Source organism: Takifugu rubripes, chromosome 8 (assembly GCF_901000725.2).
Source record: "Takifugu rubripes chromosome 8, fTakRub1.2, whole genome shotgun sequence".
In the NCBI taxonomy this organism is placed as follows: domain Eukaryota; kingdom Metazoa; phylum Chordata; class Actinopteri; order Tetraodontiformes; family Tetraodontidae; genus Takifugu; species Takifugu rubripes.
The window spans coordinates 10,560,483-10,579,544 of NC_042292.1; the positions used below are offsets into that span (position 1 = coordinate 10,560,483).

General features: G+C 50.4%; 2 protein-coding genes across 4 annotated transcripts; one reads left to right on the forward strand and one right to left on the reverse strand.

Moving 5' to 3' along the window:
- Positions 1–410: 410 nt before the first annotated feature.
- On the reverse strand, positions 411–10,308 carry rap1gds1 (RAP1, GTP-GDP dissociation stimulator 1). Of its 3 annotated transcripts, none has more exons than XM_003966725.3 (15): positions 9,944–10,308; positions 9,132–9,239; positions 8,855–8,977; positions 8,441–8,566; positions 6,617–6,763; positions 4,665–4,793; positions 4,428–4,553; positions 4,058–4,201; positions 3,816–3,947; positions 3,581–3,715; positions 3,052–3,177; positions 2,835–2,974; positions 2,628–2,754; positions 2,400–2,528; positions 411–2,310 (listed from the first exon to the last, which is right to left on the reverse strand). In XM_003966725.3, the coding sequence occupies exons 1-15, from the start codon at positions 9,945–9,947 to the stop codon at positions 2,183–2,185; spliced, it is 1,824 nt and encodes a 607-aa protein (XP_003966774.2). In that variant the 5' UTR covers positions 9,948–10,308; the 3' UTR covers positions 411–2,182. The 3 variants fall into 3 exon arrangements, with proteins under 3 accessions (XP_003966774.2, XP_029696319.1, XP_011604752.2); XM_029840459.1 differs by lacking the exon at positions 9,944–10,308 and adding an exon at positions 9,318–9,896; XM_011606450.2 differs by lacking the exon at positions 6,617–6,763 and having other exon boundaries at positions 9,944–10,307.
- A 1,676-nt stretch (positions 10,309–11,984) lies between these two features.
- sox19a (SRY-box transcription factor 19a) lies at positions 11,985–14,978 on the forward strand. The gene is made up of 2 exons (XM_003966699.2): positions 11,985–12,878; positions 13,971–14,978. The coding sequence occupies exons 1-2, from the start codon at positions 12,235–12,237 to the stop codon at positions 14,227–14,229; spliced, it is 903 nt and encodes a 300-aa protein (XP_003966748.1). The 5' UTR covers positions 11,985–12,234; the 3' UTR covers positions 14,230–14,978.
- The last annotated feature ends 4,084 nt before the right edge of the window (positions 14,979–19,062 follow it).

Sequence of the window (19,062 nt, forward strand, 5' to 3'; positions counted from 1 at the left end):
GGCTATTTTATAACCCGTCATTCATTAATGGTAACGACGGAATCTCACGGTTTACGGCACCTGCTACTTCTTCACGGATTATATTTACGGTCGACTTGCGCCCCCTATAGGGCAGACGACTTTATGCTGGTGAAATCCAAGGAAACCATATTATGTCTTGTTTTATCGTTTAAAATGACTGTGTCGTGTAAATATCCCCAACATAAACCACATGAACCCTCCTGTTCTGGAAATGTAACATGTCATAATCCGTAACAATTAAATAGAATTTAGAACAGAGGAAACATGGGTTTGGTATATAAAATATAACATGCGTAAACAAGCTAAAGGTTTTATTATGGCATTTACCCGGGTAGGGATATGTTTTTAATCATTTGAATAATTGTTTTAAAATGAAGACAGCAGCCATCACCAGCTATCATCTTTTAATGATCTGCTCAGATACAATCCGCCAAATGTACAAGTCATGACATTTACAACAAACATTTATGTTATACGCATATTTTACGCAGTTACTATGGATACAGTATATCTTCACTAGCATGTAAGTTTAGAGCAAAAAATCTGATAAATAACCATTCATACCTTTGATCCTATTAAAAAAAGCCCAGACTGTGTTGGCAGGTCTGGTGACAAACCATCTGTCAGCGTGCTCCGTGGTGCACATGCACATCAGCCATCCCTAAAAGACTTGTCCCTGATGCTGCCTCACAGCACAAACACAAACTTTCCACACTTGTTTCCTGCTGGATTGAAAAACAGCGCCATCTGCTGATTCTTCCCCAGAAACACGTACTTCAGCTGTGTTTTTACAGTACCGGCCATGGTCATACTTCAGGTCCTTGCTCAGATTGTCATTTTTCCCATGATAAACGCAGCGCTGCATCCTCCACCAGGTGGCAGCTCACCTGCTACTCTACGTCAACCAAACTAATTCTGCAGCTCCGAAACAGAGAAACATGTTGATATTTGGTCTATTATTTGACTTTCCACCAGGAGCAGCTACAGACACAAAGTTTTAGGCTAATGAACAGTTCCATGGGTTTGGATTTGGGAGGGATTGTAATGGAGGATCACTTAACTGGCAGGAATGGTGCAGGGCTCTGAACCTGACTGGAACTACTCCCCGTTCTGGAATTTACACCAATCGGGCTTTGACTAATTAATTACTTGGCAAATCTCAAAGCACTGAACGGCAATCTCCATTAGTTAGTTTTAGCTTCTCGGCCACTGTGAAATATAAGAAAACAGTTACTGGTTTTAGGATCAAAGACAAACAACTCTGTGATCGGATTTTTGATTTTTTTTTTTTTCTCCTGTGTTGATCAGAATGGAAGACTAAAATCATAATTTGGTTATTTTGCACCCACCTGCCCAGTTACTGACTGGTAATGTTGGTTTGTAGACTGTTTATGAACCAATCAGCTTATTTTCTCCCTTACAGGCTTTGGATCATCGGTTTATTCATGACTGGACTCTCCACCATGCTCTTGCCCTAAAGACATGTTCAAACCTAACGACTGAACAAACGAAAGAGGAGTGTAGAAAAGGTGGTGTGTGTGTGTGGGGGGGGCAATGACACTGTCACAACTTCAACATGACAGAAACATGCAGTTTCCTGCTGATCTGTATTAGAGAGAATTGGGACAGGACTGGCCGTTACGAGGATGGCGGTTTTTCTGCTAAATAAATAAAAAGCACAACAGGAGAGGGTATCATTGTTGATCCACTGGTGGCTTACTGGCAGATGGCGTCACAGCTATGGTCGTAAAAGAGTTGTGTCTGATCTATTGCTTTAGACTGTTGATGGCGTCTGAGCTCCTACACGGGCACCTGTGGCACGAGATACGTGCACGAGCAGAGATGGGTGAGAACGATGATTGAGGGGTGTGTCCCATTATGGCTGACCTGAAGAGATGGGCTGTCTCACGCAAGGTTAAAAACTGGGCAGACTCAATTCAAAATTAAAACAGTCTGATGTTTAGTTGCGTTTCATCCATCTAACCCTGGGGTGGGGGGGGTGCACAACATACGTCAGGCTGGCAGTTTATGTAAGGTGGTACCTTGGCACATGATGACAGGGTGTGGGCCTCGGGGGGGGACTTTCACTGGGTGGTCAGGCAGGCCGCGTGTATGGGGGTGGGTGAGGTGCGGGGGAGGGGCACTGGTGTCACACAGTCATTTAACTCTGAGCAGTCAACCGCTGCTCTGTGAGCGACGCCTGGTGCGACACTGTTTTGTTGTCGTGAGCCCTCAGCTTGGATACCACGTCGATGAAGGCCAGGCTCTGGACCTCTTTGTGAAGGGGCTCTGGAGGAGAGAGCAGGGCGGGGGCGTTTACAGAATGGAACATCCAATTAAAGCCTGGTTTTAATGAGCAAACTGATCATGTGACTGACCTGAACCCATGACTGCGCAGATGAGGATCATGGAGTTGTACTTGATCTCCGGCGCGCTCTTCTCATCTGAGAGCAGCTTGTGGAGGACAGACACCAGGTTGGCTCCGACAAAGTCCTTCTCGGCCGACACTGAAACGAGCACGAGCAAATACAGCCTCGGCAGTGACCTCTGACCTCACCATGTGACACGGGTGGGAAAAAACAAAAAAAACAGCAAATGGTTCTCACCCAAGTCCAGCCCTGCTATCAGGCCCAAAGCCACGAGCGCTTCGTTCTGCATAATCATGTGTTCGCTGGTTGCCATGGTAACGAGGTGCTTGACACCTCCTCCCTGGATGACCGTCCTGACGACCTCCTGGATGTCGCAGGGAAAATTGGCTGTCGTTAGAGTGGCCTGTGCATCGACGTCACGGAGGCGGCGGCTCCTGCTCTCACCTTGGACTTGCTGTGGCGAATGAGGGCCGACAACAGCCTGTTGGACTCCCCCATCACTCCTGCGTGATCTTTGGCCTCGCACCACTCCACCAGCCTCTCCACCAGCTTCCCGTTGGTTCCCAGCTGCTCTGCGGCTTCAGCTGAACCCGACAGAACATGTGGGATCACTACAGACCCCCGCAGCTCATCGTTTCAGACACTGTAGAAACGCGAATACCTTGCGTATCGATGAGCATTCGTAACGTTCCCAGGAGCTTAAACTGGACAGGAGGCATCTCTGACTGCAGGAACTTCAGAACCACATCTGCTACTCCAGCTGACAGCATCTTGGATTTGTTCACCACTACAGAGGAAATAAAAGGACATATTTATCAAGGTTTTGGGCCGGACTGGAAACATAAGCTACATCAGAGGTTGGCTGAAGGCCTCCAGAGAGTTGCTAAATGATGAGGAAGGCTAGAAGTCTTCTGGGTTTCATCGCAGTCCACAGAAAACTGGTATGAATCAAGGAAAATGTTGGGAAACTCGGCCTCGTGGAGGAGTCTGGTGCTTTGAATCCCTCTCTCATTCAGCTGAGGAGAGATTGTGCTGCAGTTTACAGAAACGTGTCAGAGGAGGAGCAACTTCCTGTTCGCCTTTGCTCCTTCTAGTTCTGGTAGTTTGAGGTGACACCTGCAGCCCAGTTACCAGGAGCCTGACTGAAAAGTTCTATTAAAACCAGATGTTCCAGCTGTGTGGTGGCTCACCGGGGATGGCCAGGTTCCTCAGGGCGCTCAGAGCTGCGTGCTGAACGGTGACGTTGCCCTCCTCAACGTGCCGGTCCAGCAGCTCCAGAAGCTTTTGCACAATTCCGGTGTCCACCATGTGGATGCAGTTCCCATCTGAAGGCAGACATGAACCCAGCAGAGAAACCTCAAGACTGCTGCTGCTGCACACTTCAGCTTCAGCCATTTATGAACTCTTCTGCTCAGCAAATCTCACCATTGCGAGCAAAATTAGCAATAGCTAAAGCCCCGGCGAGCTGCAGCTGGTGGTTATGGGATGGTATCCAGGACAGGACCCTCTGGAAAACGCTGCCTTTTCCTCCTTCAAACAGCTTCTGCATTGACTCATCTGCACACAAATCAGGAGACTGGTGAAGGCCTCCGACAAGGGCTCTTCACGTGACTTGGACTTATGACAGAACCCTTTGATGTATTTGACTGCAGCTCTGGTGTATTTACCTCCCAGCAACAGGAGAACCATCAGATCAGAGGCGGTCTTCAGCTGCGTGACGTCTTCCTCTCTTTCTCCATCCACGGTCTTGGCCACCACGTCCAGGAGACACTCCACCAGGCCTGCCTCCACAAGCTGCAGCTTTATCACATCTGCAGGACCATTAGAGGCCCACACACACACACACACACACACACACACACACACACACAAAAAACGGGGGCGGGGCCGTGAGCAGCAGGAGTTTGGAGCAGTGACTCAGCAGTTAGCCAAACATGACACAGCCTTTCAGGAGATTCCCTTCCTCCCTGTTAAACTCTGACCCCCCCCTCAACCTGATGTTGAGGGGGGGGTCCTTATCAGGAAAAATGATCTCACCGTTTTCTGCCAGTGGCGCCAGAACCTCAAAGATCATTTCCTTCTTCTCGTGCTCCGTCTGTTTCTGGAAGAGACGCACCAGCTCCTCTGCTATGTTGGTGGAGGCAAACTGCTCTTTGCTGGACTCTGAAAGGACCAGAGGAAGGTCACGTCAGAAGCACCCCCACGAGCCAGTCCAGGACCAGCCCAGAATGCTCCTGGTCCTCTCCCCTCACCCCTCCGCTGTCCGGTACTCACCGAGCTCAGCCAGATTTCCAAAGGCGATCAGACACATCTCCGTCAGGGCCGTGTTGTGGGAATGGATGCCCAGCAGCTTCACCAGAGTTGGAATGATGTCCATATTGATCAGCTGGGCTTGTAGGGAATCTAGAACACAACAAGAACACAGACCGGTTCTATACCTCCAGATCTAAAGGTGGAGAAGGCAGGATTGCCCTGAAGAAGAACAGACATCATTCCCAAATCCCCTGCATGAGTAACATGTTTCCCACTGTTCTTACATTCAAAAACAACATCCAATATGCACGGAGCCAGAATCTGGGAGGGGGGGCGGGTTACACTTCTGTGGGTGGGAGTGAACCCGAGTACAGACCAGACACTGCATGTTTAAATGTGATATTAGCTTTGACGCTACGACGCTGTTGTTCTATATTCAGTTGGCTTCACAGGAAAATCTGTCTGATGTGGGGGTGGGGGGGGCACCATGTCTTCTCTGATGTTCTTTAATTCCATGTAATCAGCAGCCAACTTGCAATTTACTGCTCCGCTGCATTATCAGTGAGTCACAGGCCGAGTGAGAACATGGGGGACGAAGAGAACATGGAGGTGTTCTACATGTGTGCGTGTGAACCCTAAAGTCAGAGAGGCGACATTAGCACCAGGAGCTGCTCCTGCAGAGAAGTGAGGACAGAGGAGATCCCTCAGAATCCCAGAGGACAGTCCCAGAAGGTCACAGCAGAAGAGGGAGGACGTTTTCAGAGCTCCGCTCAGCCTCGACCGGAAAACGTCCGACTCATCTTGTTCCAGTTTGGGTTTTAAACCTACAGACCTTCGCTAATCTAACAATGTCGGACTACATGAAGTCACCTGTGAGAGCAGCCTTCAAGCTCCCTTCACTCCATCGGGACTCAGGATCTGACTGACCTGAGAGGGACCCCTAGGAGCTGCTGGAGGGGCTTCAGCAACGTGGGTTTCGCTCATTCCTCTGATTCACAGAATCATTCTTGATCACAGAGACTTCATGTAGTCCACGACATGGGACCTGCGTCAAGGCAACCGCACCACAGCAACCAGGAGACATGGTGGTGGCATCACGCTGTGGGAACAGTTCTCAGCAGGGGAGCTGAAGGGCTTGTGGAGAGGAGACACACAGGCCCACTGAGCCACTACAACACTGACCTTTTTACTCTACAGCTGAGCAACTACCCCATGTAGATCCATCACAGCAGCTACAGCAATATTGACCCACTGAGCAACTACAGCAACATGTTGACCTTACTGATACATCTCTGAGCCACGACAACAATATTCAGACCTTCGTTATGTTTTCCACCGGTCCAGACCCTTTCAGAGTGCCTCTATCTGCAGCAGGCTACAGCTGGAACAACATTCATTTAACTTTGTTGCTCCAGTTGCCCCCGTGAAGGGCAAAATAGCTCCAGAAGCTGAACGTGCAGGTTACTCCTGGAGCAATGTGACCCCGTCCATCTCCTGAACGTTGGTGGACCGCCCAAACATGTACGAATACATCGAACCACAGCTGTGTTGTGGCTGCTACAGGTTCCTCTGCGCTGTCGCTTGCTGAGACAAAGAATGCGTCCATTTGTTAGAAACAGCGAGTGAGCAGAGTTCTGAGCGAATCTGGTGTTTCAGAGGTTACCGCGGCGATCGTCAGAGGGGGCGGCTCCGACTGGCTCACACAGGTCAACTAAAAAACTGTGAACCCAGCAGCAGCGGCTATGCTAGCACCACAGACAGGTCACGTCTACTAGGACAGGGGGGTGGATGTAGGAAGGAAGCGGCTGCTGCTCCTGGGACATCCTACAGGACCAGGTGGGACAGTCAGGAGCAAGGTTAGCCCAAGACAGAGAAGCAGAGTCTTCTGAGAGGGTCTGAGCCCTGATTAATCCTCTGGGTGACAGAAACATGAGTGCAATGAAGAGGTCTTCTCAGGGAAGGATGGTCATTACCATTATCACTGCTATAGTTCATCAGCATGCCACAAAAGACAGTCAAGAGCTTCTCATTTCCCGGCTCGGGATTTTGGGAGAGGGATTTAATGTGTTCAGCTACTATCTGAGCCCCTCCTGCCAGGTCAACTGCGTTCCTGCCCTCATCTGCAAAACAAAGAGGCCAGGATATTAAATCAACCACAGAACAAGGAAAGAAAGATGGAGGAGCAAAAATGAGAAAGGAAAATCAAATGGGCTGGAAGAGACATGGAGCTACAGAACACAACAGCGTTTAGAACAAAGGGCTCCTTCCTGATCCAGAACCATCAGACATGTTCCCTGAGTCAGGATTGGGATTCATATGTTGTTATCGGTTAGTTGGAAATCTAACTAACAGAGCAGTGAAATCAAAATTCAACACCATCAAAGTAAATATGAAAAAAGAATAAATGAGAAGCTCAAAAGAAGTGAAGCCAGGCGAGAATCTTGCAGAATCCACTCAGGTGGAGCTCCTGTTCTCCTCCCACACTCAGGGCAGCGAGGACTGACAGGAGGGAACGGCTCTGCAGGTATGTGTGTGTGAGGGTGGAGCTGTGACAGTCTGAGCAGAGCATCAGAGGTCTCCTCCTAAAATCTGCTGAGTCTCAGAACAGAGAACTAATCTGGGAGTGTCACCCCGAGGCTCTGCTAATCTGCTGGTCCATTCTCCCCGAGGCCCCGGAGACCTGAAGCCCTCCCCCGGAGACCTGACCTCTGGGACATGGAGTCAGTAATCCACCATTTACCAGCGAGAAAGGTGCTGATCTGCAGCCAAAAAGCTCCACACATGTAACAGAACCATTACCAGACCATCATCTGAACCCAGATTCATAGTTTCTATGGACAGAATCTGTGAGAAAGGACAATCCTGGAGGACCAGAACACAAGAAATGGCTCAGCCTTCTGAGACCTAGTGTCCAGTAGCCCAGCTACACACAGCTCCTACACACAGACATACACTTCTTCTCTCTCCTGACTGTGTGTGCAGATTTAGAGACGATAAGACTGAGCCAAGACACACACGCGCTGAATATTCTGCAGATACAACGCTGAATAAATCGTGGATAGGCGGAGACATTTAATCTGTAGCTTCAGTGTGTCGCTGTTAGCTTTGGATGGCTAACGCTAACAGGGCTAGCTGCCATTAGACTGAGTCATCACGTTGGTAATGAAGCCTGTGAGAAGATCAGTCTCACATGTTGTGACAGTGACTCACGCAGATCCCAGAGGATCAGATCCTGCGTCCAACCGTTCTACTGTTCTGAGGGAAACCGGCACGACCTCCAGCAGAACTCTGTAACAGAACAGTCTCCAGAACACACACAGAAACCCAAACCTCCACCCCACAAGGAGTCCTGAAAACATGCTTCCGGAGTGAGCTAGAGCCTGCAGAGAACTCCCGCCACACTCTTTCTAATCCTCCTTGTTATCAACGCCTGACACTCAGATGAGGAATATGATTAAAATTCTCAAGAGCAGCAGACGAACTCTTCTTCTTCTGCACTCTAAGGGATTTCAGTCGGTGGTTCGCAGCCGTTAGCGCGCGGTCTTCACTGATATTCTCTGTCCAAAGCAACCACAACTGTGAGGACATCACAACATTTGCTGAGGGAGCTCTTTGGAGTTCTGACCTACACCTACGACCTTTGACCTGCGACAAGCCTGGCTGACGTGACGGGCCGGATGTTAGCAGCGTTAGCATAAGCCAGAGCTTCTGCACCTGTGGCCCTCACCAGTCAGGCCCCGGTGTCTGGAACCCTGATGGATGGGGGAGGGCTCCTGGAGCTCCGCGCTGGTACTTACGGCTGTCGTAGCAGATGTTGCCCAAAGCTCGGCCCGTCTGCAGAAGGATCTCCTGGTCCGTGGAGCTGAGCAGCTGGATGAGAGGAGGGATGAGGCCGGCCTCCACGCAGGGGCTCCGCATGAACTCTGCCAGAGAGAACAGACGCATCCATGTCTCAAACCGGGATAAAACCAAACCAGGCGGGTGCAGCTCCGCCGGACGAGCGTTGGGAGGCTGTCAGAGATGGAGCCTCTGCCCCTGGTTACCAGACCTTCACACAGCTGGTTACCAGACCTTCACACAACTGGTTACCAGACCTTCACACAGCTGGTTACCAGACCTTCACACAGCTACACCGGCTCAACCACTGAGGAGAGACGCCTTCCTTCACGAGAACACAGACCCGTGGGAGGAGGTGGAAGATCCCGACGTACCGTTTTTGGCCACCTCGGCGATGATGTTGGCCACCCTGGTGGAGCAGCTGGACTGGGGCTGCAACAGACCGGGAAGCAGAGGGAGCACCCCCGTCTCCTGGATCTTCATACTGGTCTCGGTGTCTGGACAGGAGAGATGACGTCACACTCTGCGGGTACCGACATGAATTTCCTGTCTGCTCTGAGCTGCTCAGTCCGCCGCGGCCTGGACGAGGCCTTCCCGGCCTCTGAGGAGAGCTGCGGCGCTCGGGCAGGACGAGGTTCTGGCCGTACTCACTGTTGTTGCCGAGCGCCTTCAGCAGGCTGTCCAGGCAGCCGTCCGCCGAGGCGGCGGCTCCGTCCGCAGACGCCAGCTTCAGCTTCTCCAGGGCCTCGCTCAGGTTCTCTGGACACACACCGTCCGTCAGAGGTCACGGGGCGGAGCAGAAAGGTCAAAGGTCAAACGGCGGGCGAGCTACATTACAGTGGAATTTCAGACCGCGGGGGTCAGGGGCGGAAGAGAGCAGCTGGGATCTGTCTGGAGATCGGGCCTCCCGAGGAACTGAGATGTTTATCTGGCAGATCCTTTAGAAGGTTCCACTCAGAAAACAGCTGTTCTCCACCTCCGCAACCTAAAGCACCGGCACAGACAGCAGGAGCCCCCCCACCCCCACCCCCACCCCATGATCCTGTTGCATAACAGCTGTGCAGATGGAGGAGTGCCACCTCCACCAGCGCCAGTGTCACCGTTACAGCATTCTTCAGGCAGCTGCTTCGGTTCCAGGAACCCAACAGGAACCACGGAGAGAACAGATTCAGAGTGACCGGGAGGAAAAGGCGACTCCGGAGAGGGGGGCGGGGGGGATGGATGGTGAGGCAGAAGCTACCCCACCCGACAACTGACGAGCGCGTGCGCGTGCGCGTGCCTCGGTGCATTCGCCCCCAGGCAACCCACCTCCGCGTTACCGTGAGATCCAGTAGAGTTTATAACGCGGATTACAGAAAACAGCTGTTTTCCACCTGGAACCCGCAGCCGCGGTGTAAATGGAAGCAGCGGCTCCGGGTAGCTAACTCAACCGCAGGGTTAGGGTTAGCTAACGGGCTACTTACCCATCTCCGCCGGATGTCGCTGCGATAAAAGGCTGCTGTGTGCTGCGGGTCCGATCGTTTTGGAAGGGGGTCACTTTCTTTCAACGCTTCTTCCGCGAATCGGCTGCAGGAGCGGCCGGGCTGGGAGGGGGGGCTAGCGCGCTGGCTACAGTTACCCTGTCTGGAAATGAAGCCTGGGCCGCCTCCGGGTCTCTCTGGGTTACTGCCGTCCGTGTAGCGGCCTGAGCACCGGGAGGCTACCAGCTCAGCACATCTGACTGGCTCTCATTCCGTCTCAGACCGAGCGGAGCTGCTGGGCTGGCGTTGCTCTGGACGACGGGTTCCGGCTCAGGTCGAAACCGAGTCAAGTCCCAACAGCTAGCGCTTTCGCTGCACTTCCGGCGGGTGTACAAAATAAAATGCCTATAAACGACACACCGGAAGCGTAGATTGGTTTCAAGCAGAGTATAAATTATTTGGATTAAATTACAATTTATGTATCACAAAGAGATTGGAAGTTTGAAAGAAAGTTTGCTACCTCATAATTTTAAATTAAAAGATTCGTATTTGTTCATTTGTGAATTTTTCTTTTTAGGATTTCTTATTGAGGAAATAATATGATATACAATTAAGTATTTAACCACCTAAACAATGACATGTTTTTTTTTTTCATTTCTTCGTATCACCCCACTACAATGTTTGTGTTGAGTACCTGAAATAAAGATCCTAAAATCCTAACAGGAAGCATAATTTTGTCTGAAGACTCACATAGGAACCGAACTCTGCTGCATGAAAAACACACCTCTGTGCTTCCTGTGTGATAAACCAGGGAAAATGATGCAGCTTTATAGACACAGCTTATAGACACAGTTCTGCCTGATATCCCAGAGGACAGCCTGAAGCACATAGATGGATGGGGGAAGGGAGTGACTTTATTAGAAATGTAGGAAAAGGTCTACTTCCTCTTATTGAAGTGGTTGAATACAGCATGTGCGAGTTTTCACTGTAATGATGACGCAGCAGCAGACAACATCCTTTTCCTTCATCTGGCTGAGCATTGAGGTCAAACACATCACAACTGAAACGGACCTGTTCCCTCTAACCAGCGGGGGGCGCTATGATATAAAGTTAGGATCTAAACGCGGTCAGGCCCCGACGGATCACACCGGGGCCTCAAATGGAGTTAAAGCAAAGTCGTTGTTGTTCTGCTGCAGCCACACTTCGATCTCCCGAGACGCATGTGTTTGCCAAATTCACCTAAAAAATTACCACCATTCTTTCATCAGCAGAGAAGAAAGAAAGAGTTGGACTGTAGGAAATGTGATTATTATCATCAGTTGTTTTAACAACCACAATCAATAATAAATGATGGCGAGGTTGCTCATAACCGGTTGTGGCTCCGCTCCATAGGGAACAGTTTCCTTATGAATCTTCACTGGAAGCGTTGGCTTTATTCTTCTCCTTTTCCACATCCTGTGACGCGTTAGTTTACAAGTTTTCCATGTTTATCTGTACCGTTGCTGCGCTGACGTCACTGCAACTGCTGCCTATCACACAAACGAAAATGTAATAAAAGAGAATCGCTGCTCCCTTAGACAATAGAAAGTTACCTCGCTGGCAGCAAAATCGTGAGCTGTAGAGAAGACGGAGCGGGGGGGTGAATGGGTGGGTGGGGATGGGCAGTCGTGCGGGCTTCTGGATAAAGACTAATGGCTGTTGTGTCACGGTGGCTCTGGTGTCTCTCGCTCATTTCTGCCTCCTCCCGATGACCGAAAGTTTGTGTTAAATAAGTGTGATGATCGGATAAGAAGAATTAAAAATAGAGCGATGCTTTTCCCTAAATCAAACCCCCCAAACTTCGTTCTGGGGACTTCCGGAAATCCCTTTCTCCATCTCCCTCATCAACAAGTGTCTCACGCACCGTCGGTTCCCATTCAGTTGCAAATGGCCGTGCACAGACAGAAGCTTGTGGCTCTGCCATTGGTCCAGCCGGAGCTGAATGGCTGAATAGCAGAATAGAAGTTTGGGAGTGAGCAGACACACCAGCTCAATGTTTGACCTGGAGCTCCATCACTTCCAGGGCTGCTTCACACGCACCAAGACGGGAACTGTCGCTTGAAATTGGAGGATTGTAACGACGGCTACCTTCAGATTTATCATTACCGACATCAGGGGACGAGCGTGTGTTTGTGTGTGTGTGTGTGTGTGTGCGTGTGTGAGTGTGTTTTACGCGCTGAGTAACTGATCCGCTGAAGTCACTAACGGGACGGTGCGCGCTTCGTCTTTCACTCCAAACTGCGCATCTGGCCAACATGTACAGCATGATGGAACACGAGATGAAGCCGAGCGGCCAGCCCCCTCCTCAGACCCCTCACCGAATGTCCCCGGTGGTGACCGGGAGCGTGGATAACGGCGGCGGCTCTCTGCCGAGCCCCAAAGGCGCGTACGCGCAGGGCGACCCCATGGATAAAGTCAAGCGACCCATGAACGCGTTCATGGTGTGGTCCAGGGGCCAGCGGCGTAAGATGGCCCAGGAGAACCCCAAAATGCACAACTCGGAGATCAGCAAGCGCCTGGGAGCCGAGTGGAAACTACTGAACGACGCGGAGAAGCGGCCCTTCATCGACGAGGCAAAGCGCCTCCGGGCGGTGCACATGAAGGAGTACCCCGACTACAAATACAAGCCCCGCCGCAAGACCAAGCCCCTGCTCAAAAAGGACCCCCAGGTGGCCAAATACCCCCTGTCCACCGGGAACTTGCTGGCGGTAGCGCAGGGCCAGAGCGGGAGCCCGAGGATGGAGAGTTACGGCTGGAGCCCCAGCGGGGGGTATCCCGGCATGCAAGGCGACACACTGGGGTACAGCCAGCAGCTGCACCGGTACGACCTGTCACCCCTCCAGTACCCGAGCAAGATGAGTGCAGCTCAGCCCTACATGAACGGAGCCAACTCCTACAGGTGAGCCGCAGGACCACAGAGCTCCGGACACAGGTGGTAGCCAGGAGAACCCCGAGCAGGACTCAAAACTGGATCCAAAAGCGTTTCAATGACGCTGCTTCTAAAAGTGTAGCTGTGGAAAAATGGACTTTCCCCAACTGTTTAAGGAAGAGTTAAGAGAGTCCATAACTCAGCAACAGGTGACCAGCTGCTCTCAGACCAGCTTTATGCGTTCGATGCGCCAGCTGATGAGGATCGAGGCTGGTCTGGAGTCAGTTTTAGGGGTTTGTTTCATCTGGCTCAGTTTCAGGGTTGATTTTAAAGCAAACTCCAGACGAAAAGTTGTTTTTTTAAATCCACTTGTGCAGCGTTCGCATGTCTGCGTTACACCAGTGCAGGTGGAGGCGTTCGTAAAATCCAAGAAAAACCTGGAAATAGTAACGATAAATTGAAATGATTTGGTTTTTTAAATGTATCTGTTGCTATGCGCCTGATTTGATTAGCACTTTGTCCAAACGTCTGGACATTATAAAGCTTTAACTATTCTAATTTTTTGAATCTGGCAAGAACCCGATGGTGCGGCCGAAAGTGCAAAAGTCTTCAACACACAAGAGAATTCAAACTTTGATGAAATGCCTGTAATTAAAATGCTGCAGCTTGACTCAGGCGTGTTCCTCAGCTGAGGTCGCTCTCGCTGTAGCTCCTCGCCAACACAAACCAGCCTCATTTAAACAACCTTCTGCCTGGTAGAACTGGTGAACAGTCAGAACCGGGTCAGCCAGCTCAATAAGTCCATTGAGCTGCAGCTTCTCCATCCAACTGCTCCATAAATCTGGCAACATGAGCATAAAGATTCCAGCTGTGAGGAGATATTCCCAGATGATCGTTAACCTTATTTCTCTGTTTGTGAAATAAAAGTTTCCATTGTTAGCGCCAGTTAACCTGGAAAAAACATGCCACAGTTCTGACAGAGAACGTTCAGCCAGCAGAGATCCCAGAGAACCTGGAGATCCCAGAAGCTCCTGGGAACCCTAGAGGAGCTCTCTGTTGGGTTTGGGTGAGTAATTGATCTGAGGTGATCTCTGATCCTGGTCTTTTCTCTTTCATCCGCAGCCCCATGTCGTACGGCAGCAGCCCTCAGCAGCCCCCCCCTGTCACCATGTCCATGGTGAAAGCGGAACCAGTATCCCAGTCCCCCCCCACAGGCACCCTGAACCACCACCGTGGGCCTCTGCAGGGTGACCTCAGGGACATGATCAGCATGTACATCCCAGGACCTGGAGGGGAGGCCGCCGACCCCGCGGCGGCCCAGAGGGGCTACACCAGCGTCCAGCAGCACTACCTGGGCACCGTCCCTCTCACTCACATGTAGAACTGGCGTCTGGTCAGTCAACCGGGAGGACGGGGAACACGCCAGGAATCGGTTCCGTCAAGCTCTCGAACTTTTCTGTGTCTAGGACTGTTTTCAGAAGGTCTCGTTCCTCTTCATCCACCCCGAGGAACTCAGACTCCACCTGAAGGCTCTGTGGGGTTCCCGTCCTGTTAGAGTTCTGGGTTCACCTCCACAGAACCAGACTGGGCCGGCGGATGATCCACCTCCTCCGGGACCGGCAGACGACCCGCTGGAAATCTCAGGAGCTGATGACGAATAGGCTGAAGAACGGTGTGAACATCTCGCTGAGGAGAAACACACGTCAATGACCCGTCAGCTTTTGTTGTGTTCTACTGTTTCTGTGTTTTCCCTGATCACATGTTGGATGGCGCCTCCTGCTGGAACATCAGCCCCAGAATCCCATTAGCCAGCTGTGGAAACACCTCCACCAGGCTGGTCCACACATGATCTGTTAACTGTACGCCCGATTAACATGTCCTCTCCTCCTTTCATTAAACTGTCAGCTTTAGCCTGAATTCCTTTAGGTTCACGAAGAACCAGAACAATCCAAACCCAGTGTGGGACTGGTTCAGGAGTCGTTCTCCTGCTTTTCTCATGTGTAAATATTCCAGGTGTTTTTCTGATGGTAGAGTCTTAGTGTGTTCATGGAATGATGATTTGTTCTTACTAGCAGGAAATGTTGTAAATACTTCAATGTACTTTCTTATTAAAGCATTAGAGACCCTCCACTTGTTTCTCCTCATTCCAGTTCTGGTCATGTATCTCCACAGTGGAGCCAACCTCTCACCCTCCTGCTGCTGCTTTTAATGGTTTCCTTCAGTGCTTGAGACAGATGTGGAGTGAAGCAGCAACAGAGGAACCCTGAACCAGATGATTCAGCAGTAGAAAAGCAAGAACTAGAGGGTGTTTGGTGGTGATGATGGTGGATCCATCTGGAGGAACATCTCCTTTCGGGGAGTCTGGATAAATAAATGAAGACATCCCATTATCCTCCTCTTCCGCAGCTGGCTTCTCCAAAGGAGGAGAAAGTCCTCAGCCATGAGTGGCTCCACACGAATGTGGAGATTTCCCCTAAAGAAGAAGAGCAGAGGAGATGTCTGACCCCGTGAAACCCATCGGAGCAGCTCCTCCGGTGGTACCGAGGTGGAGAGCTGAACGCCTCCGAGGCTCATGGGAGAAAACGGGGCAGCAGGCTGGGTGCAGCCAAGCGTTGAATGATTTAAGGTTTGATTATTTAGGTTTTACCCTCTTTAAAATTCACTTTCCCCACCCATGGTGGTTTCCAGCCCCCTCCCCTCCCCCACACAGAGAAAGTGGGTTGATGACCCATTTGTAATTGGCCGTGTCGGAGGTGCTTTGTGCGACTCTTTTCAGGCTGCAGGTGCATCTAGTAAAGTTGGAGTCTCTGCTCCTCCCCTGGGCGTCTTTGTTCCCGCTCCCCGCTCTCCCCACCCCCCCACTGGGCAGAAAATTAGGCCTGTTTTCGGGGACTTGCTCGTCAGGCTTAACCCTTTCACAAACCGCTGCCTTTCTCATGTAAATGGCGGAGAACCTCGCATCGGCTAATCCGATACTGAGAAGAGGGGGGGGGGGGGGGTTGTGGGGGAGGGGGATGGCAGGATCAATCAATCAATAAAAGGAAGAAAGGGACAGGAGCGGGCTCGGAAGTGTCCCAGCTCCAGTTGGATCTGGTGGCCTTTCCTCACGGGGATCCAGTGGGAGCAGAAGATCCCATCTTCTCCAAACGGCTCCGCTGGAAACAGCGAAAGCAGAACGGGTCCAGTTTAAACCAGCTGCGGTGCTGCTGGTTTCAGTGCTGGAGCTGGTGGAAGCAGAGAGCGAGCTGCAGAAGAAGCAGAGTCCATGCATACATTTGGGTTGTTCAGACAACCGTCCTGGGTGGGTTGGGACTGGGAGAGGAACTGATAGAGAGGGGTCTCCAGGATTTTTTTGCTCCAGTACATCCCATCCCTTAGCAACGGGCAGTGAGGCTTCAATAAGTGGTTGCCATGGCGGTGCTGAGAGCGAGCCTCCACAAAGAGCCGCGGTCAGCCTGAAAGAGTCGGGGGAAGATTCCTGACACACAAAAAAATTAAAATAAAATCAGCGAAAACAACTTTGGTTTGCCTTGAAAGCATTTATACCGGTCCGATTAAACAACACTTTCACTTCACCTCGACTGCAGTTTTAGTTTTAAATGGAGAAAAAGTGAGTTCGCACTTTAATTCCGACCGACACGTCGGTGGGGTTAAAAACAAAGGTGGACTTCAACGTGTGAATATTAAACATCTCCCAGGATTTTATTTTTTTAATTTTACTTAATTGATAACCTGTAAAGTTCTGCTGCCTCTCACACATTTGTCCTTTTTTTGATTAATAATTTGTTATATTTATTACTGCAGAAACATCAGAATGCTTTAGTTCCAAAAATTCCCCTGTGTAGAGGATTGTGGGGTTTTCTAAGTTAGACTAAGAAATCCCAACTTCTGAGGACAGTGTGGTGTGTTTGAGGGAACAGAGTATTTCTATCTGAGTGGGGATGGACTCAGGGTGTTCTCCTGTGTGGGTCGGTATCTCTGATCCAGGATCAGCTTCAGACCCACCGTTCAGATTATTGCCAGCACCAGAGAAATATTCCAAAAGTTCTGATGGCAAAGATCAGTGGCTGAGAGAGGTCAGAGGTCAGAGACAACAGAGGCAGACCCCAGGAGACCCACCACTGAACCCTCAACCACCCTCACGCAGCATTTAAAGGCTTTCACATCATACTTACAGTCTAAAGGGTCTTAAAAAAACATAAAAACTTTCTCCCCCCCAGCTGAACCACCGTTATTTTATTCCCTGTGCTTTTATTACTCCATTATGACTGTAAGGCAGCAGAGTGCCCCTGTAAATGGCCCGGGAACCCCCCATCACATACACACATACAGAAGTCATATGATACACCTCACTGTTTGATTTTAGATCTTGTTCCACAGCTGGGGGGTTACTGAATGGGAGCAGGCTGGTTTGGCACCAGTTGCGCACCACCAAGGTGAATCAGAGGCTACTACGACCACTGACCTCAAGGGGGCGCTATAGGGCGACGCCACACCCAGAACAGTCAATAAACCTTCACATTTGTGCCTCCCCAGAGACGGGTTGGACCTCCCTGTGTGTCCACTAGAGGGCGATGTTTGATTACTGAAGAAAACACACAAACACTCCTGAGGAACAGGAATGTCACAACTATTTTCTACAAAAAACGTGAAAACAAACAGAATTGTCTCCAAATAAAAGATAAAACCTGAATGAAAATTTACCTGATTTTTTCAGAACTTTGCATATTTTTTCTGTTTGTTTCCAGATATGACTAATAAATATTGCAAGTCATTTCTTGCCCCTTTCCACTGGGCGTTTTCAAGTTCAGATAGAATGTCATTTGAAGATCTACTTATTTTTCCCGACCACATTCAATCCAGCTTCATTTATAAAAGATATACAATTTCTCAGAGGCCTCCTGATGCGGTTTGGTTAAGCTTCTGCAAGAACAAGGGATGGAACCAACAGCCACTGTCAGAGGAGCAGGTTTACGAGCCTCGTCCTAGAGACATGCTGGACCGGTAGAGATGGTTTGTGTGGTTGTGGTGGGTTGCATCACACTTGCACAGATAATATGACCTTCTTACCGTGCTCGGGTCTCTGATTCTGTGGCAGTGTGACGGACAGCCTGCAGCTGTTTCCCTGAGCTGGGTTATATTTATACAGGTCACACTGGGCGCTGCTGGGAGTCAGCTCCAGTATGAGAATGCTCTCTCAGAGGCTCAATCAGCTCAGAAGCTGGTCAAGTGTTTGATCTTTGCCCTCAGATCATCAACTGTAATGCAGGAAACTTCAGCATGAATCCACAACAAGACCAGTACAGGAAGGAACCTTGGGGTGGACCCAAAACTGGAGCCCAAACTGGAGCTCAAACTGGTCACACCTGTCTGGAGCAGAGATACCTCCCTGGCTGATTGAAGACCTTCTCAGCATTTTAGACCCATCCTCACCTGCTCTGTGCTCCATCTGTCTGGCTTTCATCTGTCCAGCACATTTTTTAAAAACTGCCCTTTGCGCCACATTAAAACCACAACTGTGAATGTTTTAAAAGCCCCAAACAGGAGAAAACAAAAAACAAAACAGGAAGTAGAATGTATAGTGATGACATCACCCATGTAAAACGTTTCGCCACCTCAGAAATGTCCAGGAACAGCAGGAACCCGCAGAACAATGGCGAGGGCACGTTCCAGTACCACCACAGTGCTGTGGACAAATCCCATCCATCCCCACATGTGGAGGTTCCTCCTGCCCTCTGCTCCGGTCCGAGCCTCCCAGCTGCAGCTGCTCCCCCCAGAATGGACGCTGAGCGGGTCCCAGAGGTCACTGTGAGGTTCCCTCCCTCAGCTGGGACGTCTGCCTCTTTATCCGCCAACATCTTCACTGTGTAAAAGCACAGCTGGACTGTGGGGCTCCAGCTGTGGACATGAATGATTATTGTGCTACATGATGAAATCACACGTCTCTCAGACCAGTCCAACACAAAAGCCAGACTCACGTGACTTACAGGGACCAGCGTACACATCCCGCTCTGGACACGGGATAAGATCATCTGTGGACAAACGCTGTTCTGCAAGCAGCTGCAAACCCAATGACACTAAAAGCCACTCCAGCTACTCACAGAAAACACCCTGGAAAAAGAGAACTGTGCACAATGCGCCGACGTCTTCATTTAAACTGTTATTTTACAGTTCCAGTAGATTATAAATAGTTTTTTTCTGTCCGTCACTACTC